General features: G+C 56.0%; 1 protein-coding gene across 1 annotated transcript in view; it reads right to left on the reverse strand.

The window, feature by feature from the left end:
• FAIM2 (Fas apoptotic inhibitory molecule 2) overlaps positions 1 to 19,255 on the reverse strand; it is a 31,007-nt gene extending 11,752 nt beyond the window's left edge. Inside the window, exons 1-11 of the mRNA XM_006091538.3 lie at positions 19,241 to 19,255; positions 15,665 to 15,860; positions 12,921 to 13,024; positions 12,480 to 12,544; positions 12,040 to 12,093; positions 5,913 to 5,963; positions 5,532 to 5,571; positions 4,818 to 4,855; positions 4,201 to 4,288; positions 3,900 to 3,995; positions 2,194 to 2,247 (exon numbers count right to left, since the gene is read on the reverse strand). Of these exons, the coding sequence (XP_006091600.1) occupies positions 2,194 to 2,247; positions 3,900 to 3,995; positions 4,201 to 4,288; positions 4,818 to 4,855; positions 5,532 to 5,571; positions 5,913 to 5,963; positions 12,040 to 12,093; positions 12,480 to 12,544; positions 12,921 to 13,024; positions 15,665 to 15,860; positions 19,241 to 19,255 (801 nt within the window). The remainder of the gene's footprint in view (positions 1 to 2,193; positions 2,248 to 3,899; positions 3,996 to 4,200; positions 4,289 to 4,817; positions 4,856 to 5,531; positions 5,572 to 5,912; positions 5,964 to 12,039; positions 12,094 to 12,479; positions 12,545 to 12,920; positions 13,025 to 15,664; positions 15,861 to 19,240) is intronic.
• Positions 19,256 to 22,611: the final 3,356 nt, after the last annotated feature.

Raw genomic sequence — 22,611 nt, forward strand, 5'->3', positions numbered from 1 at the left:
TCCTCCTCCTCCTCTCTCTCTCTCTCTCTGGAGTTGTCTTCTTTGAGGGGGACCACGGGGCACTGGAAATGGCACCAGCCTGGGCACAGGACACCTGCGTCCCGTCCTAAAGCTGCCTATTCCTGGCACTGGGACTCGGTGCCAGCCCTTTAACACCCAGGGCTCCAGATGTGAAATCAGGTCTTATAACATCAGCCATGCCTCTCTCCCGGTGGAGGTGAAAACCCAGTGAGGTAACAGGTGTGAAAGTGCTTTGTTGAAAGGTAAAGAGCGGAACAGATGGTTGGGTTATTCTGATTATTCTAATAACACAAGGGATTAGTAAACAAATTTAACGGATTAATGTTCATCCAACTCTACTTGTACCGACAGCTTCCCCACGTAGCTGACACACTTGTGACCTGATCCTCTTGAAGCCACTCTACACTCTACCCATCATGCTCTCCCCCCCCCCCGCCACCCCCGCCCTGCACTGACCCCTCTTCTTCCATTTGTCTCTGGCAAAGCCTGGCTCCCCTCTGAGGCCCCAGCAGCTCACTCCTCCCAGGGTGACCCTCCCTCTTTCTTTCCTCCTTGCAGATTCCCCACCCCATCCTCCTAGTCTAAACTTGTCTTTAGCATGTACTGCCTGGGGGAGAGAGGGCTGGTCCGGGAGCCAAGAGAAGTTAGTGTTGTAGGGTGACCAACCATCTTGGTTTGCCCAAGATTTACGAGGCCCCCCAAGAAGTGGGAATGTCAGTGCTTAAACTGGGAACGTTCTGGGTAAGCTGGATAAGTTGGTCACCCTAGTCTTGACAAAACCACACTTGCTGATATGCCATCATCTTGCCAGGAAACCCGGGAACAAATCACTTAACTCCTTTAGGGTTCAGTTTTCTCATCTGTAGAAGGAGGGGCTTGGAGTTTCACTAGATCTTGTTTTAGTTTCTTCCAACTCTCAAGTTTTGAGCCTGGAGGTCCTTTACTCATTGCACAGATATTTACTGAATGCTACCATGTGCCACACACCCTGCTCTTCCTGTTAACTGTGGCATCCTGGGCACACAGCACATCACACATAGTAGGTGCTCAATAAAGACCTGTGGGAATGAATGAACTGACCACACCCCCATTCCTGCTTTGCCAATCTATCCAAAACTTCTGCTCACATATCTGACCCCCCAACTCCCCCATTTCTGCTTTCCCAGTCTATCACCCACAAGCCTCTGGGACCTGTGACTACGCCCAGAACCCTGGCCAGACTGAGTTGAGCTGAACACTCCAATGAGGGCGAGGACAGTCTGGTGACTGCTCCTGCTGGCAGTGGAAGTTTACCTTGGGTACCGCCACCCAGGAGATGTCACCAACATGAGTTTATCTCCCTGGTGGATCCTGGAGCCCATCACAGTCACCCTTGGAGCTCATCTGAGCAAAGAGCCAACACACAGGATTGCTCCAGGTGAATGTCTGCCCCTGGTCACCTTCTGTCCCCTGGGCATCTGCTTCCAGCCACCCACTCCTTCCCCACCTGGCTGTTGGGGCTCTGCAACCAGACCATCCAGTTCCCAATCTGGCCCGACCACTTCCTTGAATGCTGGATGACCTTGGACAAGTTATTTAACATCTCTGAGCTTCAGGTTCCTTAATTTGATAACAATAGAACCTCTTTTACAGAGTTATGGTGAGGATGAAGTGTACCCGGAGAGCTCTCAGAGGAGAGGGGAGCGAGTGCCCAATAAACTCGAGCTGTTACTGTTTTCAGAATCGCAATCATGGTCATCAACACTCCCGGTTTGGTGGGAACAGTCAAGAACCAGCTCCACCTCAGTGCATGCCTCTCACAGGCGCTCAGAATCTCCTCTGCTCCAAGAAGCCTTCCCAGATCACCCTAGGAGAGCAACCACTAACGGAGTCCACGTAGCCGGGACCTTCACTCTCCCACCCCCATAAGCAGCCCTGGTTCTCCCCAGAAGTGAGGGGCACCTCGTCCCAGCTCTGTCTAAAGCTTCAGTCCTGCTGTTCCAACCTTCCTTCCCCCTCTGCCCAGATTAGCTGGTCTGTCTTGGAGACCAGAGAGAATTCCTTGGCCGTAGCACCGAGCCCTGCTCTGCCCCAGATACTTCACGCAGGTTCAGGGCGGACCATGAGAATGGCAGAGACGGTGGAGGGCCTGGGGAGATGATCAAAGGCGGGGCCCTAGGGAGCCACACTTACCAATGTAAACACGCCTGCTCCCAGCACGGCATACACTGCGTGGAGCCAGGGCACCTATGGGGCGGACGAACAGTGGGCTTAGGGATGGCAGATGGGGCGGTGGGGCAAAGGGGCAGGGAGGAGGGCTCAGTCCAGAGAATGGAGGATGTGGGACAGACCTTCCTAGTGGGACCCTCCCTCACTGCCCCCAACCCTCCCCAGATGTTCCTAAGAAATGCCAGGTCCCCCACAGGGATCCTCGATTCTCTGTGTGTCCAGGGTGGGTGGGGGAACCCCAGGCTAACAGTGACCCTGGAGGGCCCGGCAGGGAGGCCCAACCTGACCTGCTCCTGTTCCCTCCACACAGCCCCAGGCTCAGGCAGCACCGAGTGGCTTCCCGCTGGCCTGTCACTCTCCCAGCCTGGAGCTGCCCTGGGCTGCTCCTCCCTCCCTGCCCTGCGCAGAGTCCTCTGTTTCTCTGTCTCTCTGTGGGGAGTTCCCAGGCTCTGCCTGTGCTGGTAAGGGGCTGGGGCGGAAGGGGACAAAGACTTGAACTCAGGGGTGAGGTGGGGTCCGTGTGGAATTCCTGCCGGCTGTGCGCGAGGAGGTTGCCTGCAGAGGCTGGAACAGCACTCCTTCCCAGTCTCAGCCCCTGAGGTCGCAGGGGCGCCCTGTGGAAACCCTGTGAGAGGTACCACATCAGCTGTGCCCCCTACAGGGCCATCCCCCAGAAGATTCCTGGAAACACAGGCATCCCAGCAGCCTGACAGGGTCAATAAAGGGTTCTTTGAAGCTCTGGGGCCCCTCCCTGTACCCCCAATCCTAGATACACAGAGGGCCCCAGGCCAGCTCCGGCCCCTCCCTTCGCCAACCGGATCCTGGGAAGAGCCAAGGAAATGCTAGAACCGATCCAGCTGTCCTGTGAGCAAAGCGCTGGGGGCTGGGGAAATGGGGGTGAGGAATGCTGCTCCCAACCTGGCAGAAAAGGGTGGGGCTGACCAAGTACCGAGAGGAGCAGGGTGGGCAGAAGACTGAGCCTCCGGTGGGGGTCCAATAATGTAGCTTCATCTCTTGGGTCCCCAGGATCAGAACCTCAGACCCCTCCTGTGATGCCCTCAACCTGCCCTCTTTCCCACCAGCAGAGGCCTTGGTTCCCCAATGGGTCACAGAGCCCTGGAAGTCCTAGTGGGATTCCCCCGAGCAGGCTGGCTGTGCAGGAGCTGAGACTTGGCCGCCCCATGGATGTTCCAATGGGGTGGGGACTGCTGCTTGCCTGACCCCCACCTGCCTGGCTGCCCAGAGTCCGTCCCTCTGGACTTGGCTGATCTTCCAAGAGTCCCAGGAGGCCCTTCCTCAGGACCCCTCAGGGTCTGGCGGCCCCACGGAGCTCCAGAGCGCCCTTCCCTGCCAAGGGTTAAATGCTCCGTGGCACACTCCCCTCCAGCCTCCCCTCCCCACCCCCTACCCCCAGAGGGGAGGATGGGAAAGGTGAAGCCGGATGTGGCTCATGGAGCAGGCAGGTGCCCAGGCCTGCTGAGAAAGGCCTCCTTGTTGGTTTGCTTACACTGCCAACAAGCCCAGGGCAGGTGCCAGGAGGGCCGGGTAGGGTGGCAGGCTGTGAGCCTTTGGCTCTGGGCCTTCTCTGGAAGGTGTGGGAGGAAGCAGCACCCTCTGGCCGGCAGGCTCCCTCCCTCCCTATGGGGCCCGCCGGGAGCCCCCTGACTCACATATTGAAAGGGCAGGAGGATGGCCAGGATGAGTCCACTGAAGAAGAGAGTCATGAGCAGCACGAAGAGCACACCCTGGCAGGAGGTGAAGTCAAACTGCAAGGGTGGGAGAGGTCAGCTGCTGGCCGAGGCCCGTCCAACAGGCCACCGCCTCGTGCTCATGCAGAACCAGCATTCCTTCCCCATCACCTCTCCCAGGTGGCCTCCCCAGGCCCCACTCACCCCCTTCATCTCTCACCAGATGGGGACTGAGCCTGGGGCCCCCCACCCCATCTGCCTGCCCACAGGCCCCGGAGCTGACCTTGGTCTGGAAGCTGAAGATGGTGACGGAGAGGCAGACGAGGGCTGTGATGCTCAGGCACAGCAGCACCGAGGTGGTGTTGTAGTAACTGCAGGGCACAGGCCAGGGCTCAGCAGGTCTTCGTCTCCCCTGGCCTTCCGCCCAGGCCCACTCTCCTCTGCAGACCTGACCCCGTGAGCTCTTGCCCCCACCCTCTCTCCTTTCCAAGGGCTTTCCTTCTCCCTGCTTCCTGGCCTTTCCCCTGGGCCCTGACCTCCCCCAACATGTTAGGAGGATCTGGGAGAGGTGGGAACGGGGGTGGGAGGGGTTGTGCTATTGCCTGTAGGTGGGAACCTCCGTAATCTCAAGTTTGGGGTCTTTTAAGCTGCAGCCTGACAGGGGTCACCTTGGTCTCCTCTATCCCCACCCCACCAGCCTAACCAGGTCCCAGGGGCACCATCCAGCAGGGTGTCCAGGGAGAGGGCTCTAGGCCAACGTGTCCTGCCAAGATCCTTCCCCTGCCAAATGCTCCAGGAGGATGGAGTTGGGGGCATTTCCACCCACAGTGTGGCGAGTCCCTGGCTCTAAGCCTGGCCTATGGCCCCTACGGCCCCCTCCCTTCCACCTGTGCCCTTTACCTGGACAGCATCCCAGTGAGGTAGGCCATGGACAGGGTCTGAAAGGGAAAGCAGAAACATTCCACGACTCAGACTTTGGGGCCCAGACACCTTCCAGGTCCAGCCTGGGTCTCCACCCCTTGCACATACCCCTCAACTCTGAGTCGGCTTCATTCACACACGGTACCTCTAGGAGTCGGGCCTGGCGACACAGCATCCCAACAGGCCTCATGCCAGCTGTACCTTTCTTTCATTTGCAGCCCTGCTCTGCCCCTCTTTCTAAGACCTCCCACTCTTCATTATCCAGAGCCCGTGGAAGGCCCATGCTAACCTCTTAAAAACAAAATGGCAATGAGAAGAGACAGTGGATGGTGTGGGAGGGGAGGGAGAGACTAAGCCCATTTGGAAAGAGGGTGGAAGAAGTGGGGCCTGTCCAGTGTGGCTCAGTGGTTGAGTGTTGACCTATGAACCAGGAGGTCACAGTTCAGTTCCCAGTCATGGCAGGAGGCAGCCGATCAATGATTCTCTCTTATCATTGATGCTTTGAATTTTCTCTCCCTCTCCCTTCCTCTCTGAAATAAATAAAAATATATTTTAAGAAAAGAAGTGGGGTGAAAATACCCCTCCCCCCAGTGATCTCACATTAGACACCCCCAATCTAGACATCCTGGCCTTGAAGCCCACCTCCCTCCACCCCCACTCAGCATCTGCCCTTAGCGCCCCCAGATCACTTACAAAGATGGTCAGAAGAATCATGTTCCAGGGGAAATATCTCCTGTAAGGCAAGCCACTGAATTCAGAGGAATGGGGGGGGGGGTGCCAGCAGCTGCAGGCTGGGTCACCCCTGCAGGGAGGGGGGTCTCTGCCCAGCCCCATCTCCACTTTTTGGAGGCTCTTTCTTTAGCCACATTTCCATGCGCCATCTGTCTGTCCACCCTCCTCCTACCTCAGAGGTATTAAGTAAAGGAAGGAGGTGCAGGCCTACATGAAGGAGCCCAGAGAGGGATGGGGCCTTCTTAGGGGTGCACAGCACCCTGGTGGCAGGCAGGCCTGGGGTCATAATGTCCAAGATCCTGCTCATGTTCCCACAAGTTGCTCTTCAAGCCATCAGCATACCTCGGTCCAGAACAACAGGCCAGGGTCAGGTAGGTCACAAAGAATACAACACTGTGAGAGACAGATGAAGGGTGAGTTAGCGGCCCTCCCCACCCCCCAGGCCTCTCCATTCAGTCCCTGGCTCATCCCACTCTGTACCCCCACAAGGCACCAGGCAGGGTGACAGGGGCTGGGGTAAGGCTACAGTCATCCTAGAACTTAGCAATGGGCAGAATGGTGGTTTAACTCTAAAAGAGAGGCAGGGGAATCGAATGAGCCTGCCTCTATAAATACTTGGGTGCCATGGGACAGCTGATCACCCCCCAATCAATCCACTAGCTTATTACTTCAAAGAAAAAGCTCATATACACGGTTTTCTATGTGCCAGGCAGAGTGCTATGTGCTTTATGAAAATTAAGTAATCTCACATCTTCTCTATGAAGCATGCTTTTTTTTGGTTAATCCTCAGGCAAGGATTTTTCCCATTGATTTTCAGAGAGAGGGGAAGGAAAAGGGAAGGGGGAAAGAGAAAGGGAGGAGAGAGAGAGAGAAACATTGACGTGAGAGAGACACATGGACTGGTTGCCTCCTGCACGTACCCGACTGAGCCGAGGATTGAACCTGCAACCCAAGTATGTGCCCTTAACTGGGAATTGAACCCTCGACCCTTCAGTGCACGGGCTGATGCTCTGACCACTGAGCCAGGCAGGCCAGGGCAGCATGCTTTTCATTTAGCAGCTGAGGCACAGTGAGGTCAAGTGACTTGTCCAAGGTCATGCAGCTACCACCTGGCAAAGGCAGGATTAGAACCCAGGCCCTCTGACTCCAGAGTCCCAGCTCCATGCTGCCTCCTTCAGGCCTTTCCCAGTCCTGGCACTACCCATAATGACCTTGTTAGGTACTTAATTGTTGGTCTACCCTACCAGCAGGGGCAGGGCCCTTGTCTGTCCTGCCAGTGCCTGGCACAAGCAGGAGGTACCTGTGGCATGGATTTCTGGAGCAGGTGGCTATGTCCAGTGGGAGACTGGCAGGAGCTCAGGCACAACCCAGAGATAGGGATTGGGGACTGAGGATTTCCTGGAGAGCAGTGGAAGTGGAGGCCAGTCCAGGAGGTAGGAGAAGAGGGCGGAGGACCCAAGGGTAGGGCATGCTCACACCAACCGAGATTGGTGCCCCCACCAATGTGTGGTCTCCAGCACCCAGAGAGCTCTCAACAAGGCTCCTGCCACCCTTCCCATCTCCCTCCTGGGTTCTCTCACTCATCCCCACCACAGCAATTCCAACCATTCTCCCCATCCCCAAACCTCTCAGGCCCCCTACTCTTTGCGTGGTCTGGCCTGGTATGTCCCGGGAAGATTTAAGATGAGGTGGGGCTCCCTTAGCTCCCTGCCTGCCACCCGCAACCATCACGTCCTGCGTCTATGTGCCCTCCCTCCTGACCCTCCTCCCACCCCAGGCCAATCCCTCTGGCCTGGGCTCTGGGTCCCACACCCTCAACTGCCCTGCCATCTCTATTACTTAAACCTTTCTGCAGCGACCTCTCTGCCCACACAAACCTCCTCAGCTGTTTGTTTTCCATCTTTAATCAACACCTTCCCTAGTTTTAGCTGCTGCCACCTTAGCCAACTCACAGCCAAGCTTCTTGAAAAAGTTACGTCTACTCACTGTCTTCTTCTCCATCTCCCAATTACTCCCCAGCCCAGAAACCCACCCCCAGCTTCACTCGATGACAGCTGGCTTTGCCACAATACTATGACTTTGTTGAGTCCAACTGACACTCGTCAGTCTACCTCTTCCCTGACTTCTCCACAGCATCTGCTCTCTTCGTCATTTCCTTGGTTCCACAGTGATCCACACTGGTTCCCTTCCTACCTCCCTGGCCGCTCCTCAGTCTCCTTCAGACTATCTCTAACCATGGCTCCCTCCTTCCACGCATAGGGTCCCTTCACGCTCTTCCCGGGTGGGCTCACTCCTCCACAGGACTTCCTTTATTAGGCAAATGCTCATGACTCACAGGCCTATATTTCTGATCTAGATTTTCCTTCTCAACCTAAGACCTGAATACCCAGCTGCTTACTGGGCAGACATGGCTACCCAGACACGTGCCAAACGCAACAGGTCAGACCCGAATGTGCTCTCTTCCCTGCTCTTCTCCTGCATCCCTGGTGCAGAAGACATGCGCCCTCCACGTTTCCCAACCAGAGGCCTCAGCATCATCCCTGACTCTCACTGCATTGCCTGGACCTGTTGATCCTCCTACCCAGGCAGCTCTCAAATCTGTCCCCTTCTCTCCATTCCCACCACCATTCCCTTTGGTGGGCCCCTCTCTGCCTCTGGTCCTCCTGCCTCCAGCCCTGCCTTCTACCCTCCAAGCTACTGGCTGATCCAATCATGGGACTTCCCTGTTTAAAATTCCCAAAGACCTGGCAGTGCCCTGCCTGATCCACTCTGCCTACCTCTCCAGCCCACCCTTCAGCATGCTCCAGCCCCGCCTTTCCCCTCTCACCCCCCTCTGCACCTCACACTGTGCTCCTGCTGGAAAGGACCAACTGGCAAGGACACTGGAGGTCTGGGTTGGAGGGGCTTCCTGTCTGCCATGCGCATACCTCACCCAAAGCCCGCACCCCCACATCCCACGGGCCTGCTCATCTGACCCCAGGTGTACCATCTGGGGGCCAGTCTGTGACCTAGTCATTTTGTATTCCTACCTTCTAACCCAGGGCCTGGCACTGGTCAGGTGATCTTTAAGGATTTGTGGGTGAACGGCAGGACAGGGAAGGCAGGGTTGAGACACGCCTACTGGATTTGGTGAGCACATCCTGCTCCATGAAGGGCAGTTGAATCTCCTGCCCCAGTTGAGAAACACGCCGGCGTCGGCTCTCTTTGGGACTCCCTTCAGTCATTAGTCAGTTGCTTCAGCAACACACGTAGTAATGCCTTGTCTACGTGCATCCTGGGTGTGGGTCCTGTCCCCTGGCCAGAGTGGAAGCCTCCTGAGGGCAGGGGCCCAGTCTCCTTTTCGCTCTGGTTCACAGCTCCTCAGCCCTTCAGACCAGCGGTCAGGAAGAAGGGGAGAGGGTGCAGCCCTGGAGCCTGATACTTGCATTCACATCTAGCTCTGCCACTATGATCATGTGACCTTGAACTAGTGAACTGCAGAGCCCCCGTTTTGTCCTTTGGAAACAGGAATATTGGTACCAACTCACTGGGCTGCGAGGATTGAATGAGAGGATGCACATCAAGCATTTAGCACTGGGCCTGGCACGAGGAAGGATTTGAGGATTGGAGCTGTTATTATGGTAATGTGGTTGTCAGCTCCCAAGCTCTGGTCTCTGCCTTTTCCTCCTCTGCCTGGCTCCCCTATCCCCACCCACACCTCTTATTCCCACTGCCATGGCTCAGAGGGAGCAATCAGACAATAAGGCAAGAGCTCACTGAGGGAGATCCCCAGGGCCTCAAGAAAGCTGTAAGGGGGGGGCAGCGAGGGGTGCTAGAAGGCTGCCCTCCCAGGGGGCGGAAAATGAGTCATGGAAGTGAGAGAAAGACTGATTGTGTGTCAGAGCCTGGGCCCCAGGGCCTGGCCTGGCGCCATGGTCTGTTTACAGAGCGTCAGGACAGAGGAGTGCAGCTCAGGTGGAGGCCAGCGTCCAACACCAGTGTCCTCCCCTCCCCTGTCCTGAGCCACGAGCGGGGGAGGGAGGGGTGTCAGCAGAGTGGGAAGTGCAGGAGCTTTGCAATAAAAAAAATGTGGCTTCAGAAGCAATAACTTCTCTCCAAGCCTCGATTTCCTCCTCTGTAAAATGCGGATAACGATATTGTCTGCCTTGGTAGGGTTGGTGTAAGAGTCAAATGAAAATATCTGTAAAGTACTTAGCACAGCGCCACACATTAAAAGAGAGAGAGAGAGAGAGAGAGAGAGAGAGAGAGAGAGAGAGAGAGCTGTTTTATTTTTATTGCTATTAAGGGCTTAGTATGTTGCAGGAGGTGAGATTCCTAGGTCTCAGACCAGGAGGCAGATGCAGGGGCAGGTGAACGGTGTTGGAGGGTGAGGAGGGGCAGGGCAGGCTGCTGCTCCGCAGAGAAGGGCACAGCATGTGGTGGGATGCTCAAGTATCTCGAAGGCACTGTGACACCCCCTGAGAAGCACAGGGCCCATGCCCGCTTCCCATTTCTCCCCGCCCCGCCCCCCCTGAGCCAGGGAGAGCCTCTCTGTTTTCTGCCTTGAGCTGCTGAGGAGGCCTGGATAAGCTCATCATCCAGAGGCCAGGCACGCGTGCCCACTCTCAGTGGGCGGGCTCTGCCTCCACTTCTGAGCCTGCTCGGGTCCGGGCTGTCCCCCTGCCACCATCCGCTCAGGGCACAGTGTCCTGCAGACCCTCCGGTAGAAGGCCCGGCGAAGGGCCTGGGGACTCCATTCCCGAGCTCTCAGGACACCCGAGGCTGCCTGGCGGTGCTGACGTGCTGGGAGCCATGCCAACCTGCTGCATGAGCCGGCCGGTGGCAGTCCCTGGGGCCTCATTAGCTTCACCACACGGTGCCTCCCAGTTCCCCGAGACGCGTGCCTCCTGCCCCGTCTGCAGACAGGCCCTCTCTCCTGTGCCCCAAGAAAGGCTCTGGGTGTGAACGTCTCCTCCCCTGGGACCCCCAACTTGACGGAGACATCCCTTCACTCCTCCGCTCCTCTGAGGAGCCCCAGAGGCCGGAAGGAGCCCCCTCCTATCAGCCTTTGGGGGGCTTGCATACACTCTGGGTCCACTCTGGGGCTGTTCTTGGCTTGGTTGGTCCAGCAGGCTCAGCTGAGCCCACGTCCCCACCTGATCCCTTTCCAGAAACGGGCCTGGGGCGGCCCGCGTGTGTAAGCTGCTTGGCCGGGCATTTGGCGCCTCTACCCCGCAAGTCCGCACCGTCTCTGAGATATCCTGGGTTCCTCTACCTGCAGCCTCTGGCCCTCTGACCATCTAGTTTCTAATTTACCAAATGGATCAACGCAGTCCCACTGCCGTGCTGCTGCTGAAGCCACTCCAGTCTCCACTCTTGGAGGTGCAGCCCCACTGTGGACTGAGGTTTAGTGTTCCAGGCTCACACCTCCCCTCGGCCCTCCTCTGACAGCCAGGTTTCCACATGCTGCCTTGTGCTGCCCACTACCTTCCCCAGCAGCCCCAGAACAGAGCTGGGCTCCCAGCAGGTGCTGAAGGAAACTCTGGTGAGAGAATTGTGTAGGATGACTCCTTCATGGCCCAGGTAGGAGGGTCAGAATCACCCACACCATCAAACCTCTCCGCTCACGTTACCTGCCACACTCCTTAAAGAGGACAGCCGGGAGCTGAGTGGCTCGAGAGGAAGGGAGTCTGCCAAGCAGAGGGATTAAGAGCACAAGCCTCAACCTGAATTTTGGGTTTGAATCCCAGCTCAGCCACGAATTAGCTGTGTGACCTTGGTCACATTACTCAACCTCTCTGAGCCTTAGTTTTCTGAGGTAATCATACCCTGTAGATTTGAGGAATGAATTCAATACCATACAGCAAGCACACAGAACAATGCTCATCCCTTATTAGGCACCCTATAATTAACAATTCAATTAGTTAGCATTAATAACATTAATAAGAGGAGCAACATTATTATTAGTGTGAGCAAAGGTGTCCTCCTCCTCCTTCTCTGCAGAGCCCAGGTCTGAGTCTCTCCAGCATGGCCCCAGCCCCACCCCCCCTCCTTGTGCGGGCATCAGACCTATGCCCACCTCCTCCCCTTCTCCTAAGACAGTGATGGCGAACCTGTGACACGCGAACTCATTTTTTTGGTTGATTTTTCTTTGTCAAATGGCATTTAAATATATAAAATAAATATGAAAAATATAAGTCTTTGTTTTACTATGGTTGCAAATATAAAAAAATTTCTATATGTGACACGGCACCAGAGTTAAGTTAGGGTTTTTCAAAATGCTGACACGCCGAGCTCAAAGGTTCGCCATCACTGTCCTAAGACCTAAACACCTCAGAAGGGCCCTTCTGGCCTCACACTTGTGGGAACACATCCTATGGGGTGGGACGAGGCCATGGGCTTATGTTCTGCCAACAGAGATTTCCCTCTCTGTGCCACTGAGGGTTCTCTGGGAAGGGGCCTGGGGACCGGGGGTCTGGGATATACTCACTAGGAGGCCCAGTACCAGCCTGGGTTAGCCTGGATATAGTCCTTAACGGGGTCGCTGCAGAGGGAGGGAGGGAAAAAGAACAAACATTTACCCTCTGTCTCTATTTCTGATCCAACATCTGCACTTGCCCCCACCCCCACCCCAGTTCACAGGACTTGAGAGAAAGAAAGGAGGCATGCACCCCTGGTGGCTCAGGAAGCCCAGCCACAGCCGCAGGCTGGGACTCAGAAGTGCTGGGTGTGGGCTAGAGGACCTGAGAGAGGCCTAGAAAGCCCCAGGTCCCCCCCACCCTGAATGGAGGACTCCTGCGTGTGCACTCTCTAAGGTTCTCTCCAGGCATGAGCAGGCCCACTGCCCTACAACGTTGGTCTGGGCGCCCCCCACCCCAGGCCTGGCCACGGCCAGCCCCTGACAGGTGCTGGTTTCCAATGCCAACTCACCAGAAGGTAAAGAGCGCCACGACACTCACGGTCACCAGCAGCTGGATCAGCAGGATAGTATAGACCTGGGGGGGGGGGGTTCTTGTTTGAGGCCAGGGAACCTCAGGGAGGCCCGGGATTCCCTGTGACTCAATCTCCTCTCCAGACTACATCCTGTGCCCTCCGTCCTCCTTCTTGAGGGTCATAGGAACAGATCCAGGACCCAGTAAAAGGAGTAAAGATGGTCCAGAACCCACACCCATAGCGAAAGGGCCTCTCAGTATCTGGAGAGAAGAGACCACATGTTTAGGGCTGGCAGGGCCAGTGGGGGGATCTAAGGAAGCACTTCCCAATAGGTGCGGTCAGCTGGCATCACGAGAGAGGGACAGACTGTGGCCTCTGCCGCACAGAGCTCCCCACACCCAGCCCCCCAGTCCTGGGGAGTTGGGGAGAGGCAGTTACCTTTCTGATGAAGACTCGGCGAACTTGCTGGTCATCCCAACTGAAGGTGGTGAAGAGCTCATGGTCTCCGGTGGGAAAACCGCTCTCATAGCTCGAGCTGCTGCCTGGGGGGCAAGGGAGGGCCATGAGGGCTCCGATACATATAAACTGGCTCTCTGGACCAGCCGAAACCTTTCTCTCCAGCCCCATTCTCAGACCTTGCACTCCATCTTCAGATCTCTCTCCCTAGCTGCTTCTCATCCTTCTTGTTCTGAGTCCTGAGAACGAACTGCCATCTCCCTGCCCCTTCCTTCCTGTGACTCCCCACCGCCTCCCTGGACACTCGGGCTTCCTTGTGGCAAAGAATCAGAGAGGGACAGACATAATCTCAGGACTATCCAGCACATCTCAGGGTCAAGGGTCCTGATCCCAGCTTGCTCTGAGGCCCTTGGGGTGGACACTGGGACCAGTTGGATGGGTGAACCTGCTGGCGATCCAGCTGGGAACCAGGGCTGGGGGATTCCTGGAGGGGAAGTAAAGCCAGGACAGGGCAAGAAGTGGGGTGTGGGTGGGAATGAAGTTTTGCAGGCTGGTCCCAGAGCTCAGACTTTCAGAAGAGCATGGGCTCCATTGTCAGACAGACACACATGTGGCTCCTCTTCTAAGACTGACTGTGTGACCCTGAGCAAATGACCAGCCTTCCCAAGTCCCTTCTATGAAGTGGGTCAGTGAAGCCACCTCATGGGGATGAAACGAGATAAAAGTGATCGCCTGTGGCTCTGGCATCACGAGAGGAAAGGGTATCTGCCCGGAGTCCTGACGAACGGCATGAGCTATCCTAGTAGAGGCAGGGAAATGAGTCCCCTGAGGGGGACGACGCCACCCTCTCCCCTGCACCCCTCGTCTGGGCCCTTCCTGGGACCTCACATGCCCACTGCGTTCCCCTCCACTGTCTCCATCAGTCCTCCACGTTGTTCCCTTCACAGTAATAGCCTCCGTCTTGGCCTTTCAAAGTTGACCACAGCACTGCCTTGCTTCAAGCTCTTTGACAGCTCCCACTGCTTTTCACTCAAGTTCAAGTTCCTTAACAAAGCCCCACAGCCTCCCAGGAGCCCCCAGCGCCCTCCCTGCACATTATTTCCTCCTCCATTTCTTCAGCCATGTGTTCTCTTGCTCCTGGGCCTCTGCACATCCCACTCCTCAGCCTGGAACACTCACTTCCCTGCCTCTTTACCAGGATAATGCACGCTGTTCTTCAGGACTCGGCGCGGATGCCCTTTCCTCCGGGAAGTCTTCCCTGACAGCAGGCAGGTTAGGTGAGTGCCCGGGCCTCTATCTGCGCCTGTTTCACTGTATGGTAGTTGTCTATTTCCTTGGCTGAGCTCTGTGAGGGCAGGTCTTGCAAATGGACACATCCCCAGAAATGAGCTCAGTGCCAGACACAGTGCCTGGCACACACTTAGTAAATGTTTGTCACATGTTGACTGCAATGACCTGCCTTCCTGGCCTGACAACTGCTTGGAAAACATTCCTTAAAGCAGCCAATCCTGGCCGCCAGGAAATGGGCAAAGAGGAAGGGGAGAGAGGTGGGCCTATTGCAAGCCTGGGGCCTGGAGACCCTCACTCTCTCATCCTTCACTTCTTCTTCATGTTCTTTCTGTCTGTATCCCCCACCAAGGCCCGACTAGCCAGGCCATGGAGGGGGAGAAAAGAAGAGAGAAAGCAGTCCTGTGGGTATCTGAGGCTTGGGAAGGGCTCCCCAAATACCAGACCTTTATTGGCCTTCCCGTTGGACACAAGCACATAGTTCTGCTTGGGTCTAGGACGAGGGGTTTTGTGGCGAGTGGTGTGGACCATGGTGACCACTCCTTGTGGGCAGACGCTGTCTGAGGCATTGTCCCTGGGACCCCTTCTAGAATTCTGCTGGGGGTGGGGGTGGGGAGCGGACAGGGTGGGGGAGGGGGTTGAGGGGCTACTGAGGAGGCTGAAGGGGCTGAGGAAGATTTGAGAAGGGGCCTTTCCTTACAGCTCGTGGCAGCTATATGCTCCCAGCCCTGAGGCAAAGCTCCCACAGGCTGCTCAACTTAACAAAGGGGCTCCCACCAGCTACAATTCTGGGCACCAGCCTGGGTGAGTCTGGTTGTGAGGGGCACTGAGGCTGTCACCCACACACCCGCCCACATCATGCCCCCAACAAGGGCCTGGGGAAAGGGAGAGAGACAGGAGAGTAATGGGTGCCGTGGATCCTCAGGTCTCTGGCCCCCAACATTCCTAGGGCCTCCTTGGTGATGTGTCCCCACTAAGGCTTCATATCCGCTAACAAGTCAACATGCTGCACCCCACTCACAGGGAGCCACCCCAGCTAAGGCTGTGGCAGCCCCAGCATCACTCGGCTCCTTCCTGCCCTTACTCTGTCCTCTCCTCATTGCCTTCCTGTGACCCTTTCTTCTAGGAGAGCCTCTCTGACCAGCCCCTGGCTTTCCTCCCCGCATCTGTCCCCTCGGCCCTAGCAGGGCGCGTGGGAAAAAATCCCCACATCCCCATCCAACAGCACTCTGACTGCAGCCATTGTACGTCTCCCTTCCCATGGCGTCCTCCTGGACCGTCCTCAGAACAGTCCTCCAAACCCCAAACCGTTGCCCACAGAGCCTCCTACAACAACCATCCGGTGCACCGATTTCTGGGCAACTTCCTCCCACCCCAGTTTTCCATGTGAGCCCACCTCGCCCCCCGATGCTCCAGCCTTCAGGAGCTGAGGGACTTACTAGGGTCCACATAGGCCCAGCTGGGGTGGAGAGGCACCGCCGCAGGGGCTGCAGGGAAGGCCCCTGCCTTCAGCCCCTCCGCAGAGGTGGCCTCCTCGTAGGAGGGCGGGGCCGACGGCACTGCCGGAGCCTCCTTCTTCTCACCGTTCGCCTGCTGCTGGCCCTCGGTCCCGGGGGCCTTGTTAGCCACGGAGAGCTGTGGAGTGGAGGCAGAGAGAGATGGTTACCAGGGAAAGGGTGCCTTCCAAGCCCTCCTCACCAAGCCTTCCCTTCCATTTTGGGGGTTGTACGGGTACTTGGTCCCCTGCACTAGGAAGGGCGGGGTGAAGACAAGACGCTGCCTGTTTTTGTTGCATATGTATGTAGTGAAATATTACTCAGCCTTAAAAAAGAAGGACATCCTCCCATATGTGACCACATGGATGAACCTGGAGGACACTGTGCTCAGTGAAATAAGCCACTCACAGAAAGACAAAGACTGCATGCTCCCAGTGATATGTGGATGCTAAAATGTCGAACTCACGGACGCACAGAGTAGAACAGTGGTTGCCCGTGGCTGGGAGGGAGATGGGGGAAATGAGGAGATGCTGGTCAAGGGGTACAAAGTGTCACTTATGCAGGATGAAGAAGTTTGGGAATCTAATGCACAGCGTGGTGACTATAGTTAACAATACTGTATGTTGGGCTTAAAAATCTGCTGAGGGGGTCGACCTAAGTTCTTTCCACAAAAATAGAAGGAACGATGTGGAGTGATGGACATGTTGAACAGCTTGATTTTGGTGATCATTTCACAATGTATATCTAAACATCAAGTTGTACACCTTAAATATATACAATTTCTATTTGCCTCTTATACCCCAATAAAGCTGGGGGGGGTGTCTCCCTATTTTATAGATGGGAGAACTGAGCTCCAGGAAGGTCAGGGCTGGCCAGGCACACACTGGAGCTGGGATAAGAACCGAGAAAGGAGAAAATTCTTAGGAGAGACCCTCCCCGTTGGTGGTCACGGTTCCCATGGCAGGATTGGGTTTGTATGGGACCACTGTTTCTCTGGGGTCTAAAGAGGGTTCTGGGACATAGTAAACCCTTAAAAGTATTATTGAACGAACGGTTCTCTTGCTGAATCTCCCTGCTACCTTGCTAGTCGTATGTCGACCTCTGTTTTAAAACGAGGGAACGGAGGGTCAGAGAGAAGAACAACTCGCCCAAGGTCACAGTGCCACACGTGGCCACTGGGCTGCAGAGCCCAGGCACCATCCACTGGGACTGGCCGCTGCTTCTGGGCTGCAGACAACCAAGGACGGTGAGGGTGGGAAAGCCGGGGAACAGAGCAGGGAGGAGAGGGAGAAAAGAGGAAGAGGAAGAGGAAAGGGGATTGCAGGGCAGAAGGAGGGCAAGAGGCCCTGGCTGAGGGCCCTGTTCTGGCCTCGTCCTATTGGAATCTCAGCCTCGTCAGAGCAGAATCACAGATTCACTGCTGACAGAGACCTCAGAAGGCATCGAATTCAACCCCTTTTTCATTTTACAGATGAGGACACTGAGGCCCGGGAAAACGTGCCCATGGCAGGTTGAAAGCTCAAGTCCATTTAACTCCGATGTGCCCCCTGCCCCACAATGTACACCTTTAGCTTTGGAGAGAGGACATGAGCTGTGAGGGCCTGAATGATGTCGCCAGAGAAGGGCAGGTTGGGTGGAGGGGAGGTATGAAAACTGGAACAGCCAAAAAGGACTGAACTTTAGATCCGCCTCCAGAAAGAGTGTGTTAAACCTCAAGGTCTACGGAGGAAGGCCGAGGAGTCCCTTCTTTGCAGGGTGCGTCCAGCTGAGGCAGCCAGTCAGAGGCAAGCACCAGATCTCTGTCCTCACCCAGCCCTGAGGACCACTGAACTGGAAGGGTCTAGTCCAGTGGTCGGCAAACTGCGGCTCGCGAGCCACATGCGGCTCTTTGGCCCCTTGAGTGTGGCTCTTCCTAAGCCTTAGGAGTACCCTAATTAAGTTAATAACAATGTATCTACCTATATAGTTTAAGTTTAAAAAATTTGGCTCTCAAAAGAAATTTCAATCGTTGTACTGTTGATATTTGGCTCTGTTGACTAATGAGTTTGCCGACCACTGGTCTAGTCCATCACTAGAAAGCCTGTGAGTAAGCTGGGGGCGAGCAGCAGGGGAGGCGGGGAATACAGTTAGCCCAGAACAGGAAGCAGGGTCAGCAAAGTGCCTGGTGGAGGTGAGGGTAGGGAGTGGAGGGGAGGGTCCGGAGAGGGGGGAGTTTCCATTTTCCCCACAGTGAATACCCCCCAGGCCTCCTTGGGGAAGGGCCTCCAAGCCCAGGCCTGTGGGAATGGGGTCCTGGCTCCCCTGCTCCCCTCCCACTCCCCAGCCTCCATGACCAGCCAGACCAGGAGAGTCATGCCCAGGAAAATCCCTTTCAGCCCCAGAAGGAGGTCCTCTGAGCCCAGACCCAGCGCTCATGCCTGGGAAAAGGACGATCACCTCCGACTTCAGCTCTGTCCAAGCTGGTCCCTTCACCAGCCCCCACCCTGGCACTCAATCACCCGGAGCCTCCTGGGCCTTCACACACACACACAACACACACACACACACACACACACACACACACACACGTCCGGCATTCCCAATGGCAGGAGGTGGTATCACCCAATGACATCATTTTGAGGCCGTATGAGCTTAAAAACAGGGAGAGGAGGGTCTGAGAATCCAGGGAAGGCTGCCATTGGCTCTGAGGCTCATCTCAGAAAGAAGAAGGGGAGTGTAAGGGAGGTCCCTATCTGTTTTCTCAGCTCAATCCTTAGTACCCCAAGCAGAAGGCCCCAGGACCCTCCCCCTTTGCCCCAGGCCCTGGTGGTTGTATAATTCCACAGGCTGCTGATGTTACATAACCCTACTGGGCCAGCCAAGCCTCTGCCCAAACCCTTCCCCTACATTTTAAGACTAGAACTGGAAAAAAAAGAAAAGACGTTTCATCTGGTCTCATCTAGTCCCATGCCCTGCCGAAACCAAAACAAGAATTAGAGCATCCTGATGCAGGGTTGCCATAGTAACCCTCTAACCACAGTTGATGTGTCCAGATGTAGAATAATGACAGGGGTTTGGGTGGGGGGTGTTTTTGTGGATGGTGCGAAAGATGAGCTAATGTCAGGGTTGGGATTGGACCAGAAGGGGATGCTGGATAGGAACTGCCCCTCACAGCTCACCCTGGTGAGCACACAGGCACTCCACACACACACACACACACACATACATACTCACCACGCACGCACACGGACATCAGGCTGACTCCTTAAGGGGGGCTGGGCGTCTGTGCAGGGTTCTGGGACGTCAAAGCAAGGGGTGGAAGGGGGTCAGGGGAGGAGAGGTGAGCCTGGTGGGCAGGAAGAGGCCCCGACCCATTCCTTGAAATGGGTCTTTGGTCCTCTGACTTCAGCAAGGACCACAGAGGGCCTTTCCACAAGGGCCGGGGGAGGATGCTAGAGTGGTCCAGAGAGCTCGCTCAGGATGACAGGGAGCCGGGAGCCCGAGGATGGAGGATGGTGCAGGCGGGGGAGATGCCGGTACCTTTCCCTGGGTCATGGTGCCGTCTCTCGGGGAAGGGGTCCCCGAAGCCTGCCTGCGTCTCTTCCTTCCTCCGCGTGGGTTCTAGCAACCTCCACTGCAGCCGTGCCAGGCGGACCGGAACGTACCACCGGGGCGCGGGGGGAGGAGGGGACGGGGGCGGGCCGGAAGGCTGCGGAGGAGGCCTCTGCGGATTCGCGAGCCTAGGGGAGGAGGCGTGCACCGCCCCCTCCTCCGGCCCCTCTCCCCTTGTCCCTCACCCCCGGGAGCAGGGCGAGCGGGCTGCGGAGCAGCTCAATTGGATGGGTCTGTGCGGGCGGGAGGAGGCGCGGGGACTCCGTGACGCCGGGCAGGTGATGCCGCCTGCGGGTAACTGGAGCCGGGCGTCAGGGCCTCATTTCTCCACCGTCTCTGCCACTGATAGGCTCTCCCCTTGCCTCTGCCCCCTTCCCCCTCCCTCTTTGGATGAAGCCCTGATTTCTGTCTCCATCTCCATTTCCCCTCTCATCATCTCTGTTTCATCATCCACGGCAGATTGGGAAAAGTCTCCCTCGGCGTCTAACAGGGCCCTAACTTCCTATGGGCTTTTGGGCAAGCCAGGTGTGCACCTCTCCTGGCCTCCGTTTCCTCGCCTGTGAAATGGGAGCAAGGGGCCCCTTACTGCCTTGTCACAGGAACATGCTGTGGGAAGATGCAGCCTCAGGTTCTTACACCCCTGCTGGGACACTCTACCAGTCTTCCTGGGAACACCTCTAATTCTGTCTCAAAGCTTCTCCAACCCTCCGTGCTGCTCCTTTTCTGCTTCCACTCTCAGCGTCCTTCACTCCATCTCCATCCCTCCTGCCCCCCCCCCCATTCCTGAGCCAGCCCCATCCCCTTTCCCAGGCTTGTCCTTGGGGCTTGGCCATCACCAGGCCCTGCTGTCCGCAGCTGCCGCAGTGTTACTGTGGGGCTTGCAATCTCAGGAGCTGGGCTCAAGTCCCAATGTAGACACCCACTGGCGGAGGGACTTTGGCGAGGCCTTAACCTCTGGGCTTCACCATCTCCGATGGAAAGGAGGATGGAGGACGACAGTGGAGCTCTGTCATCCGAGATTGACTGTAAGACGCACCGTTTATGGGGGGGACACAGGTTTATGCCTCCTACCAGAGCATCCTGGGCTGCCCCAGGGTGAGGACTCAGAGAGCTGTCTAATTGGATCTGAACCTCACCGGATGGGCTGAGAAGCCAAGGCCTGGTGCAAGTGGGGGTGGCCTCTTACCTTCTGCTTCCCTGTCAACAACCAGCGAGACCCCCTCATGCCCCGTGAGAAGCAGGGCCCTGGGTAGGCAGGTACATTACTGAAGGCTTCATTCCACCCCGACTGGCCCTTTGTCCCCCACTCCATAACCACACACTGGTGCCTGAGCCTCCAATCTGGAGGCTTTCTAAGTCCCTATACACCTGTCCCCCGCCTGCCCCCTCTCTCCTTCTCCCTGCCCTGCTCCTAGAGCTCTTCTTCCCACACACTGGGGCCTGAGCCTCCAATCTGGAGGCTGTCTAAGCCCCTATACACCTGTCCCCTGCCTGCCCCCTCTCCCCTTCTCCCTGCCCTGCTCCTAGAGCTCTTCTTCCCACACACTGGCCCTGCACCTCCACCTCCACACCCTGCACTGCTCCCGGAGCTCTGCCTGGCCATTCCAGGTTCCGGCCCGCCCCTCCCTCTCCGCACCTGTTTTGGGGTGTTTTCCTTCTCCTGTTTGTCACATCAAGGCTACCTCCTCCGGGAAGCCTCCTTGGCCCCTAGTCTGGGTTAGATGCCTTTTTCTTTCTCTCTATAGTTTCACCCTGACAGAACACCTGCCACATAGCTCTGTGGGGTTTCTTTATCTGTCTCCGCATTAGACTCTGAGGAGCCTGTCTCTAGCAGGTTTTGTGTCAGCAGTACTGAGTATACGGCATGTGGAACACACTCAGGACAGCCTAGCTCTCACTGTTACCCAGACAGGTGGTCTTGCACAGAGCCTGCCTTTGTGTAGGCCTCGGCATTTTCCTAGGTTTGTCTATCTCACCTGCTGCTTCTCTCCCCATTCATTCTGCTCCTGCCACACAGCCCCCTTGACTGCTCCTTGCCTGGGCCAGGCACGCTCTTAGTTCAGGGCCTTGGCACTTGCTGTGTCCTCTGCCTGGCAGGCCTCTGCTCAGACATCGCCTTATTGGGAAGGGCTTCCTGATCCTGTACAAGTAGCAATGACCCCAGCATGCCCCCACCAGCTCACTGGACAGTCCCCTTTTCCTAACCCGGCTTAATTTTTTTCCATGGCAGTTGTCACCTCTGACATATATATTTTGTTTAGTGCCCCCCCCCCCCCATCTCTCACTAGCGTATCAGCTACCTGAGAGGAATTTTGGGGGAAGTTGTCATTGCTCTGTACCCATCAGTCAAAATAGTAGTAGATGCTTGATACATGTTTGAATGACTGAAGTGCAACATTATACAAAATCCTTATATTCCTCAGACATTTTGACACCGTCGGCGCTATGATGTGTCTCAACACTGGACTCTATGACCATGGCATCACTGATATGTCCCCATTGCGTGGTCTTTGGACATGACCCAAATATTGGAATGTTTGTCTAACACTCCTCTGGCCGCTGGAGGCAGCAAGATAGGAGGGTCCAAGGCGAGCTTCAGTCAGGCAGGCTTGGTTGCGGTCCCAGCCTCTCTACTTCAAAGCTCTACGACTCTGAACAAGTTAGTTCCCTCTCAGAGCCTCAGCTTTCTCATCTGTAAAATGGGGGCTAGTGATAGTACTGACTGAGATTGTAGAGTGGACTAAGTGAGGATGTATGTAGAGTTTCACATGGCGCCCAGTATTAGGATTGGCCCTAAGAGTTCCCCAAATGTTGTTTAGTGAAATAATTCATTTCCACCCTCATCAGCAGCTCAGTTTCACTGTTACTCATTCATGTGCATTTAATAGTCTAAAAATAAGACATGTGCTGTGCCTGCCGCTGTGTGACACACTGTGGTAGACGCTTTGGTGGTTCACAGAGGAATCAGATGTTGCAGCCTCTCTCTGAGGAGGGAAGGAAGGTCCCTTCAGAGCTCACCCGGTGCTGTGCTGGCGTGGGAGCAGGTGACGCAGGACGGGCAACCGTGAGGGGTGGCCCAGGGGAACTTGTTGGGGTCACAACCTTGAATTCCTAGCCTAGGGATGGGCTCTATTCTGTTTGCACGAGGTGGGGCAGTCGGGGAATTTCTAGGTGTTTTGAGCAGGAATAATGTGTTCAAAGACGTGCTTCAGAAAGACCAAACTGTTGTAGTGATTTTTGCCAATAAAGTGTTTCCTTAAACACGAAGGGAATAAGGACCAGCCTGTGAGCAACGTATG

The sequence above is a fragment of the Myotis lucifugus genome, unplaced genomic scaffold (assembly GCF_000147115.1).
Source record: "Myotis lucifugus unplaced genomic scaffold, Myoluc2.0 scaffold_91, whole genome shotgun sequence".
Lineage (NCBI taxonomy): Eukaryota > Metazoa > Chordata > Mammalia > Chiroptera > Vespertilionidae > Myotis > Myotis lucifugus.